Source organism: Bremia lactucae, linkage group LG4 (assembly GCF_004359215.1).
Source record: "Bremia lactucae strain SF5 linkage group LG4, whole genome shotgun sequence".
NCBI classification, from domain to species: Eukaryota; Oomycota; class Peronosporomycetes; order Peronosporales; family Peronosporaceae; genus Bremia; species Bremia lactucae.
In genome coordinates, this window is record NC_090613.1 from 4042296 (window position 1) to 4053183 (window position 10888).

At 48.6% G+C, this 10888-nt stretch overlaps 4 protein-coding genes across 4 annotated transcripts; 1 reads left to right on the plus strand and 3 right to left on the minus strand.

Annotated features, from left to right (window-relative positions):
• Positions 1–444: 444 nt before the first annotated feature.
• Positions 445–1399, minus strand: CCR75_001608 (uncharacterized protein; the record flags this gene model as incomplete). Its single annotated transcript, XM_067959710.1, has 5 exons — positions 445–637; positions 704–820; positions 894–1049; positions 1118–1267; positions 1332–1399. 5 exons carry the CDS (start codon positions 1397–1399, stop codon positions 445–447), a joined length of 684 nt encoding a protein of 227 aa, XP_067816287.1.
• A 231-nt stretch (positions 1400–1630) lies between these two features.
• CCR75_001609 (uncharacterized protein) lies at positions 1631–2479 on the minus strand (the record flags this gene model as incomplete). The annotated part of the gene is made up of 1 exon (XM_067959711.1): positions 1631–2479. One exon carries the CDS (start codon positions 2477–2479, stop codon positions 1631–1633), a length of 849 nt encoding a protein of 282 aa, XP_067816288.1.
• Positions 2480–3007: 528 nt separating this feature from the next.
• Positions 3008–7057, plus strand: CCR75_001610 (uncharacterized protein; the record flags this gene model as incomplete). Its single annotated transcript, XM_067959712.1, has 2 exons — positions 3008–4390; positions 4451–7057. 2 exons carry the CDS (start codon positions 3008–3010, stop codon positions 7055–7057), a joined length of 3990 nt encoding a protein of 1329 aa, XP_067816966.1.
• A 778-nt stretch (positions 7058–7835) lies between these two features.
• CCR75_001611 (uncharacterized protein) lies at positions 7836–8912 on the minus strand (the record flags this gene model as incomplete). The annotated part of the gene is made up of 1 exon (XM_067959713.1): positions 7836–8912. One exon carries the CDS (start codon positions 8910–8912, stop codon positions 7836–7838), a length of 1077 nt encoding a protein of 358 aa, XP_067816749.1.
• Between the last annotated feature and the right edge of the window lie 1976 nt (positions 8913–10888).

Genomic DNA, 10888 nt, shown 5'->3' on the forward strand with positions numbered 1-10888 from the left:
GTGCGCCGATTTGTCCTTTCACGTCGCGTTATCACGCTTGGGGGTCCGAAAGTCAAGAGCGAGTAGCGTCACGGTGACTTTTGAGCACTTTGTTGTTTGCCGTCTTCTCTGCGTCCTCGGCCGCAGTGCGGCAATCGTAGTACCGCTTAATGACTTCTGCACACTTGCTTTCTTGGTAATTGTGACGCTGCAGACAGAGTTGGATCGCACACGCCTGCTTCATACATACGCGCTCCGTATCGACGATCATTCTTGTTAATGCTGGCCATTTTTCGGCGCGAAAGGTTACTTAACAATTACTTAAGAAAAAGCGTAAGTTGCCGTAAATATACTAAAAAGAGTAACTCGAACATCCTATGCGGGTAGTAAATAGCTAGCTATGCAAGACGATTATCTTCACGTAAACTGTAACCTTGTACCCTATCACCGCTTCGTTCGAATTCCTTAAACGGTGGTGTCCATTTCTACCACCACCTTCGTCACTGGAGTCTTTTCAGGGGGCGTGTAATCCGGCACGCCTCGTGTGAATGATGGATGTTTCATGATGACAAAAAAGTTAAAGTAAGCGTTTGAGAAGCCTGCAAGTGACACGAGAACGCCGTAAACGCCACACATGCCGAACGGGAAAATTGAAATCCTAAAAGGCACAAACAATGTCAGCACAATCATTCGTACTTAAGTGGCGTTTATCCTTGAAGCGTACATGCTCAGGAAGAGACATCGACCCCAAGGGCTATACATGAATCCAAAACTACCACGCAACACCTCATCGATAGTGGCCGTACGGAGCTCGTATCCCACCAAAATCAATGCAAAGAAGCTATCGAAGGCAGCAATAGCAGACTAAGTCGCTGTAATACACATGACTACCATTGATTCAAGCAGCATCGTACACGGTGTAAATAATCGATAGCGCGTCGGCCATGACAGTAAACGCCGAGTTGGACTGAATCACTTGCCCCACTGCGAGCGCAATCATGCAGCCAGCTACCGTGAAGTTTGCAATCCGCATGGCCGAAAGTACACCTGATACGGATGAGCCCATGATGCTGTAGCAAGCAGCAAACCGATACGATACATTGGTGTCAAACGACACAACTTTGTCCGCAAGACGTACATTTCCCGGGTCGTGGCCTTGATCTCCATCCACACTTCACGAAACGAGATCGCGTCCGCCAAATTGGTGACATTTCCAGCGGCTGTAGGTGGAGGCGACGGTAGTTTTAAGTCATCTGGGTTCAGCGGCGGAAGCTTTCCGTACGTTGAGCTGCAGTTCAATAGCAGACAATTAGGATAACAACTTCATGCAGTCCTCCCTCTCTAGAACGTACTCGGGGCCTAAGGGTCCAGCGTTAAGCACAGTACCTCCCAGCACAGACGCACTAGCGTCAGTAGCCATTCTGCGAATGCTTTCTCTCTAATGTGGACGCACACACGCGCGCAGTCTAGTTGAGCTATCGAGACCGGCTTCTCGACGGGATAGGTCCCGATTCGAAATTTTTGAAATATTACGACGCAAGAATTCAGAATGAGCTTTAAAAACAAGAGACATTTGGCAAATAACTAAACCACTTTGATAGCGCAACTTAACATTAGTTTAATAAGTTAATGGGGCTCGTTGGAAGCGCCTTTACTGGCCGCTAACGTCGTGAATATCCATAGATGACATGGACGCCGTGGATGCGGTAGATACACCACTACACTCGCTTAAACTCCTACTTTTGCGCGGTGCACTAGCAACTTCCTTTGCGAGAGCAAGTTGGTTCCTCCGCTTAAGCGTCTCGACTCGGCTCTTCATTGTCTCCACGTGTCCTAGCCACCGCTCATTCTTTTCAAAATCTAATAATCGAGATGAGGACTTTTCAATCCTTGTTGTAAATGCAACGAAACTCGTACGTGGACAGCGAATTCGCGTAGAAATTGGGGTCGGTGGGGGTACATACAGAGGCTGATGCAAGTTACTGTTACTATAGCAACTCGTGCGAATACGTGTTGTGCTATTTGACGAGCGTTTACGCACTAAAGCTGTGCGAAGCTTGCGCGATTTTGGAGGCGGAATTTTGCTCGCAAACATTGAGGTATCCCGCAGAACCCGCGTCGATGATGACGCTGGGGTGGCAGGCACATCATTCGTCTCGAGATGTTTCTCGTCTAGAAGCGCTTCTCGTTCAAAAAGCTCTTTTACTGATTGACTAGATTCCTTGTCAACTTGCTCTTTTGCCAGCCAATCCTGATCTAGCTGCTTTAGCACGTCACTCTGGTCCTCGTCGAAATCTCCTTCGACTGGCTGACCTCGGGGAAATCGTACGGTCTTGGTGAGCAAATTTATCGAAGGCGTCTCGATTCTCAAGGTATCGTAGTACGTCACGAGTTTAGGCACATTGTCACGTCCTGGAGACTCAAGCATATGCGCGGGATCGTCGGGGTCTGTCGAACCGGCCATGTTTTCAAACATCGCGACGATGCGACGCACTGTCATGCTACTTTGTTTCCCACCTGCGTCACTCTCTTAATCGCGTGTTCTCAATGCCAGCTGCAAACTTTGAATGGCGATGTAAAGAGCGGCGCTTGAAGAAGAGATTGAAACGCAATTTACGACACCGCGACAAGCGCGTTTGTGGCTAGAATCACGCGCTTTTGGTCTAGATGACCAGATTGCTCGGGATAACCATGGTCCTGCAATTGGTTATTAATGGAGACCGTGGGATCATACTGGCTCGCAGAGCCGGTTTCGAATAAGCTGGGGGCGGACTTCTCTCACTGGAGCATAGGACACCGAGTTAAGACAGCGCGGAGGTTATGTTATTAATAGCGCAAATTACGTGCTACCTGGACTAGCACTAATGCGTACGTGAGTCAAATCACCTTGCAGTTGCCACTCAAGCAGACGAAATGGCTCGTCGCCATTATTCGTGTCGACCACCCAACAAATGGGCCACACTAACTGTACATCAAATGTGGTGGGGTGTACACCACGCCCGCCAAAAGATCTTTGTTTCCCTTGACAATGGAAGTGGAAGTAGGCGCCCGCGTCGCATTTGGCGCTGGGAAGACGGGCATTGTACGCTTTATAGGCGAGACTGACTTCGCCAGTGGTGAGTGGGTAGGTATTGAGCTTGAACGACCCGAAGGAAAGAACAATGGCGAGCTTAATGGCCGCGTTTACTTTACGTGCGCGCCCAATCACGGCGTCTTTGTCAAAAAGTCGATGGTTCGCGCGGTTTTATCCGCTACTGCTAGTACGACGAACGTGCCATTGGCTCGAGGACCTTTAAACGTGGATAGTGGCACTGTCCGGCACTTGTCGAGTGTTGGAACGGCGTCATTACCGACGTCAGAACTCGCTGCTATTAGCGGCGCAAGACTCGCAGGGCCAAGATCACGAGCATCTATTGGCTCAATAAGTAGCAAAGCTAGTATGTTTATCCCTTCGGTAGCTAGATCACGATTATCGCTTCGAGGAAGTACATCTCGAAGCTCTGTAGCGTCGGACGATCAATTACTTGAAGCGAGAACGCGGATTTCCAAGCTTGAAGAAGAATTGGAGCAAAAGAATCGCCATGTTCAGCAATTGAATCAAAGCGTTGCTATTCTGAAGGAGGCAGCCGCAGCAAGTGGCGAGACGATTAAGGGATTAGAGCAGCAAGGACTTGTTCACGTTGATGGAATAGAGCAGCAAATCGATCAAGACGAGACCATGCCTGAAAGCATGGAGGTGGAGGAAAGAATGACATTGTCGATGCAACAGAAAATGGCTCAGCAGATTGAAAGTCTACGAGACGAAGCTGAGAAACGTGTGCGGATGGTGCGTGCCGAGCTAGAAGAGCATCTCGCAAAGGTTCAAGCGAGCCATGACGAGCAGATTGACGAATTGCGGCTTCAAAATAGCACTAAGACGTCTGAGATCAAGACATTGGAAGCGGATGTGGCGCAGCAGAAGGTGCGAATTGCAACATTCACAGCTGCAGAGCAAAAGAAAGCCGAGGAAGTGGCCATGGCCGTGGCAAAAGCGAGTTCGAGTGCGCGAAAAATCGAGACATTGGAGAAACAATGGACGGAATGCCAAGATTCGATTGAAATGATTACGTTAGAAAAAGAGACGATTGAAATGGACAAGGAAATCGCAGAAGAACATGCCGAGGAACTGCAGCAAGAAGTCGAGAAGCTGAAAGCTGCCTTGGCTTTATCGTCTACGGCTGGACAGGAGGTCTCCGACCGCGTAGTGGGAGAAGCTGGGGACTTGATGGATGAGAACCAGAAGCTTCGAGCGGCTGTTAAGATGCTACATGAGCGTTCGTCTGCGGAAAAGGCAGAATTGAGCAAGAAATTGCGACAAGCGCATCGTGAAAATGCCGAATTAGTGTCGCTGAGAGAAGAAGTGGAAGAGTTGGTACGTAAGAGAAAGGTTTGAATTCGTAAAGACATGGTGATTGACACTTTAGGGGTGTAGACGATAAAGAAGAGTCATCTTGAGAGCGAAACGGAGGAACTGAAAGAAATGCTGGACCTTGCGAATGCGTACGAGTCGATGGTAGAAGATTTAACGGACAAGAATTTGACGCTAGGAGAAAAATTGGCCGAGTTTGAGACAACGGTGCAGTCTCTTGAATCATTGCGTGAAGTGGACCAAGAAATGGAGCATCAACACACCGAGTACGAAGCGGAATTACGGGCCGAGATTGACGCACAGCGCATATCTTTGCAGGAACTTAAGCAGACGGCATTGGATCAAAAGACGGTGTTGGAAGATAAGGAACGCACGATTGCTCGTTTCCGGGACCTTGCGCATAGTCACCGTGATGAAATTGCTCAGCTTAAAGCAAAGCTGCGTGCAGAGGCTGGTACAGTCGAATCGCTTAAAGACACGGCTCACGTGGCCTTAAATCAAACCATGGGACTCCGTGCATTGGTCGCAGCTGCGCGTGAGCACGAGACGGAAGCCGCAAGGCAGAAAATCAATGCCGAGCAGGCGTGGCTAGAGAATTCGTTCTTGCGAGCCGTAGTGCCAAGCTCAATTTTCTCCGAGACGGATCAAAAGATCCTTCGCGTTCGGCTGACATTAGGACGCATTGCTGGCAAGTCGGACATTTTAGTCCAGCACTTGAAAAAGGAGCTGGAAGCAATTGCGCACTTGCCACGTTCTAGTGGCCATAGGGACGAAGAGAAGGAGGACGGGGCAGTGTTTACGGCGACAAGTGTAGAGCACCTCGTGTTGGGTGGCAAACTCGCGGCAGTTGCTTGTCAAGCCAAGGAAGATCTATTCATGCTTGAGTGTCACTTGACCACTGAGGAAGAATTTGCAGACGGCTGTTCTGCACTGGATACGTCTCAAACCGCAGCATTAGAGAGCGTGCTGGACTTGGCGTTATCAGCTTTCTCGGAAGGTGCGTTGCTACGACACGAAACTCGTGGTGGTGGCGATGGAGCATCCTTGTATGACCGCCTCGTTCAAGCGTCCGAAGAGTGGCATTCAAGTCGAAGCACGCAAGTATCGTGTGCTAGCAACGCCGCAAGTTTCGGGGCTCGTTCGGCAGTTTTAAAATTGCGTACGCGTAAAAGTGTCGCCAAGTTGGCGTTCTCAATCTCGTCGATCGTGACGTTCTTGCGGACAACAAAGCGTCTTCTTGCAAGCTCTGAGATGCCAGATAATGAACAGACTACGGCATTGCGGACCGAGCTGATACCAGTATTGGACCAGTCTTTAGGAGAGCTCCTCTCGGTGTTTAATCTGGCGCTTTCATTCTATCGCCGCGCTGAAATTGACCTCGCGGCTTCGGACGACGACCTTGATGGTCTTGTAGCTGCTGGTGGCGAGGTCGTTACGTGTATCCAAAGCTACGAAAGCGAGGCGCAATTGCTGTTGACTGCGGTGCAAACACAACTTGCGCCAGATTGTTTCGTCGAGCATGGCCGATCTGCAAGAGACTTGGTGGAGTTTACAAAGCAAAGTGTGTACGATCGTGCCGTGGCCTTTAAAGAGAAAGTGGCGCTGCTGTATAAACTCGTGTGTCGCGGAGCCTTTACTGACGCCGTGGCGCCCCGCACGCGCAGCGATCATCCGGACGGAGCCAATGGCCGCCCGCAATGGCGTATTCGTGCCCAAGCTATTCACCAAGAGCTTGTGGATGCGTCTGCGCTGCGTAGCAATCTAACCGAGATGACGGACCTGTGCAATGCATTGCATAAGCGTATTCGTGAGTTTGAACGTGCAGACAGCCAGCATCGTGTCGTGGCACAAAAGCTCGAGAGCCGCGTACTTGAGCTCACGGAAAAGGTTGCAGCGTTGACAAGTAAGAAAGCGCACTTGGAAACGCAGCTTGCAAAAGAGCGCGAACAATTTGACGTGGCATTGGATGAATCAAATAAAGAAAAGACTTTGTTAAGCTCGTTGAATCGAGATTTACGCAAACAGCTAAAGCGCACGAGCGACGCTAGCAGCAGTGGCAAGACCGGAAGTAGCAGTAATGGTTCTGGAAATTCAAAGAGTTCGGTATTAAGTGCAGCTGATGCCGAGGCTTTTCATCTGGCATTTCATCAATTGCACAAGGAGCTGCATACGTTGCGCTCGACGCTTGCAAAGGAGCGACTGTTGCAACTTTTTGGACCAACATCACGTCGAAATGCAGTTTCTACACCGTCGAATCGATTGACGAATGCAATCAAAGAAGTGGCCACGTTCTCGCGCGAAGTAAAAGCGCATTTGTCAATGCCACGCTTGGTAGATCTCCGACGTGTTGGTACTGGTTCGACGGAGTCGTCACCTTATGCTCAACTTATGGCTGAGAAACTACAGCAGTCGCGTGCTCAGAAAGATCTCGTAGCGCTTCGTGAACGGGTTGGTGCCGCCATGCGTGAAGACGGATGGGGTCACGATATTATTAATGCAATCACTAAGGGCGAGTGCGTCTTTGGGTGGCAACCTCCTGAGATTGAAAGACCGCCTGTGTTACTAGGTCGTGTGAAGTTTGGCAATGCATCGACAAGTACGTCGCAGGCTGTGCAACTCGTGCTGAATCGATCGGAAGTGAAACAGTTGTCCCAAGCGCTAATTTGCTGATAAATGTTGGCACTGGAATTCCTATCATGGGTACATGAGTTCTAAAGAATTGTTTGATTTAGGTGCTGATGAATTCTTATATTCTTACGTATGATGTTACTTAGTAGAGTGAAGACGATCAGTGAGGATGGAATGACAGAGTTCTTAGTTGAAGAGTTTGGGCTTAATTGCAAGGGCAATTATGGATAATGCATGATGCTTCATACGTGGCAACGTAAGAACAAGTAACGCAAGTTTACAGCGACTTTGAGATAAAAAAGTCGCTTGATTTCATATTGCTATCGAGTAAGTTTCTGTCGGGATGAAAAGATTCAATTTCACAAAGTGCAGAGGTATCTCGTAATGTGACCATATATAGCCCTTCCTAGTGCAATTGGCGACTAGAGTCATCGTGGCTGCGACTTGTTACTTTTTTTGCTCTCTTGCGTACGGATGGGTACTTTTTCATCCTTACGTCGGCGTAATCTGGTAAAGCGGAGTTTCCACACATGAGGAATGCACGCATGACTTGCCTCGTCGTCTCGGAAGCGCATATTTATCAAATATGCTTGTCACCCAAGCCGCTCTTCTTCAGTAGCACGTACAAACACACACTGTAGCGACTATGTGGCCGCCTGCAAAACGTCTATAACTGCAGTTTCACAGCTGGTACGGTTACACAAGAAAAATTCTTTTTAGAATGCAATGAAATGTCATTTTATGGAATTACGCGACTCGCACGGAATGAACTGCGACGCTCTAACTGAAGATCGAGCCACACACAACCGTGTTCAAATCCTTAGGTTGCGGTATTCTTAGGTGGACGAACGTTGTTGGGCTGCTCACACACCAAGAAGCAATTAAATTCACTCAAAAGGTTTGCAGTCAAGAATGGAAATACCTGTTTAAGTTTGGAAAGATCTTCCATGGCTTTCGCTTTCGCATCCTCTTTCTCGAGAACGCGTTTGAGTTTTGGGCCCAAGTCTTCCAGATCTGGGAAATGTGTCAAGAATTCCTCTAGATGGGCGAAATTGAAACGGATTTTGCGAAGTACGTGTATAACTTCCGCTAGAAGGGAATCTTGTTCGTTCTTGACCAGTTTCACAAATCGGAGAGATCGAACAATTGTATCCAAATTTGCTTCGTTCTTAAAAGGTTCAACTTTCTTGAAAGCTTCAGTGGGATCGGCCATTCTTTTTTTTCCGCTGCCACGATTTGCGGCGACAGTAGCTTTTACCCATGCCTCTTCGTTTCGCTGATCCAAAAGAGCAAAGCGACGTACACATTCATATTCTTTTCCAATCTCATGTTTGTCAACTAGCTCAAAGAGAATTTGTTTATTAGGCATAAACTCGCTCAACTTGAGATAGACGCCGTATTGGTAAGTATAGCGTTCAAAACTTGCCATATCCTCGAACTTTGCTAACCCTGGAAAAAATTCTTTGAGAATTTGAGCAATTTGTTCCTCGAAAAAAGTAATTAAATGTTGATTATGAGCCTTATCGGGCGAGAAGCTAAGAATAGGCTTGACAATGGATTCGGATTCGCCTTCACGTAGGCGAATCCTAGAAGAATCGCTAATGCTTTTCATGATTTTTCTGACCTCGCTAATACGATCATTGACATTCTCAAGGTGAGCTAGCTTGGCAGGTCGGAACTGAAGTTCAATAACTCTTTGTTCCCAAGTGCCAGTATCATTGTCTTGGCGATTCCTCGAGGCTCCTTGGCTGTCGTCTACGCGTTGATTGGCCGGGTATGTCGAAAAAGGCTCGAGCCTGCGCATTGCCGGATTGATAATCTCTTTTTCATTCGGATCAAGCGCGGAGCCAGCGCTGTGTTGTACAGCAAGAATGGCGACGATGTACTTGAAGTGCATGGTTGGCCGTGACGGAAAAATTTCGAGGTAGCAGCGCTTTAGCAAAGATTGGAAAATGTATAACGGGGTACCTTGTTAGGTAAATCTTTTTTACCTTTTAAAGGAATAATATCATCAAAGAGAATTAATTAATCGACGCTTTCTCTATCCATGATTCGGCCTAAAGTTGCCCTAATGTTCCACAGTCCCCGTTAAGTCCTCTTGGTGTACTTAAGGGGCTGGACCCATTACTCGTAGTGTGGTTCCATTTGTGACCAACCCTTGTGTAAAAGATGCACATAGGTGCATTCACGTTAGGAGGCATGACGCCTAGCGTCATTTGTTACGCGAGGTATCTAGAAAGATACGCTCGCAGTACCTATTAGTGGTGGGCAAATATGCCCAGCAAGAGGACCCTTCTTAAAGGGCGATGGCAAGAACCAGCGTGCGAGACGCAGAGTTCTGTATCGACCACTGAGGGTCGGGAAATGCAGAAGCGAAGTAGGGGTGGGACGCTCTACTGACGTGGACTCTGAAGCTACCCCTAAGTTCAGAGTTATCGAACAAATGGGTAGTATAGCCCCTAAAGTCTCGAAATTTCGGACCTCAAACCTGCTGGTCTATAGTGCTCGAGTACGAGGCTATGACCATGTGATGACCCTTCTAGTGGATTCTGGTGCATCACAAAATTTTGTAGAACTCGCGGCTCTAAGAAAGAGACCAGCGATGTTTGAGTCGTCTTGCCAGGATGGCAAGCAAAAAGAGGCGACCGTTCGTTTAGCGAACGGCGCGCTCATTAAGTCTGAGGGAGTTTAGGTAGAAGTCGCTTTAGCTTTAGTGACTTTTGTTGTAAAGAGAAGTTCACAGGGCTACGTATGGAGAGTCCGCATGACCTCATCCTAGGCATACCATGATGGCAAAACACCAACCATGGATAGACTGGCGTACACGCACAGTTGCAAACTCTACACAGGACACCAGAAAGGATGTGCTCCTGCGAGAGGCCTATGCAACTGATGTCGTGTCGAGCACAATTGAGGGTGCGGTGACGGGATGTCAAACGTCACCAATTCTGACCCAGCTCGTGTAGACTGGGGTAGTGAAATGGACGATGACAAGTAGTCATGCGTCCGAAAGTCCTGCACAGAGCTGAGAGCCTGTGGCAGTAGATAGCGAGCTGACAGTACGTCAAGCGTCACATGAACCGGCACAGTGCCTTAAGCCTGGTGCGGTTGGAAGAGGTGCGTTATCCAGGAGAGCAACGGCCCCCACTTCCCAGTTAAAGGTCGTGGTGACTCGAAGAACGTGAACCCGACAGATTAGGACGATCAAAGGCACGTCTAAACGAGTGACCTTTGGATCAATTCCTATTAAAGGGGACGGGCTTTCGAACGAGGTGTTCGAGGCCGTCAAAGACGAAATTGCGGAGGCATCGAACCGATCTCACGACATCTCCGGGAGATTTACTATCATCTCGGCATATTTAAAGACTTGCCGGAGCACCTCAGCGGAGCTTGCCGAACTAAAGGAAGGAAAGATTCACGAAATAGTCACACCAGTTCCAGAAGAGAACTTAGTGGACTGTTTCTCGTCAACCACAATGGACGTAAGCGTCCTAGAAACGGGCATAAAGAAACATTTCGCTGCTCAAGGCTAGGATGCCTTGAGAGACAGTCCGCTCTTTGAGGTTCTGTAGAGATATCGCGATATGTTCTCAGAAGAAGTGCCGAGTGGCCTACCAGCAGATAGGGGCATCGGGCACGAAATAGACCTCAAACTGGCACCAAGTATCGTGTGACCAGGCAATGGCCGTTGCCGACATAAATTCGATTATATAAATGAATTCTTCGACAAGCGAGCCAGGGCGGGACATGTGCGTGAGAGCAAATTGCCTCACTGCAGCCCCAACCTTTTTGTGCGTAAAGCCACAGGTTGATGGCGCGTCGTGCATGCTTGCAAGAAGCTGAAAACGGCGACCACGCCGGCGCAAACGCCAA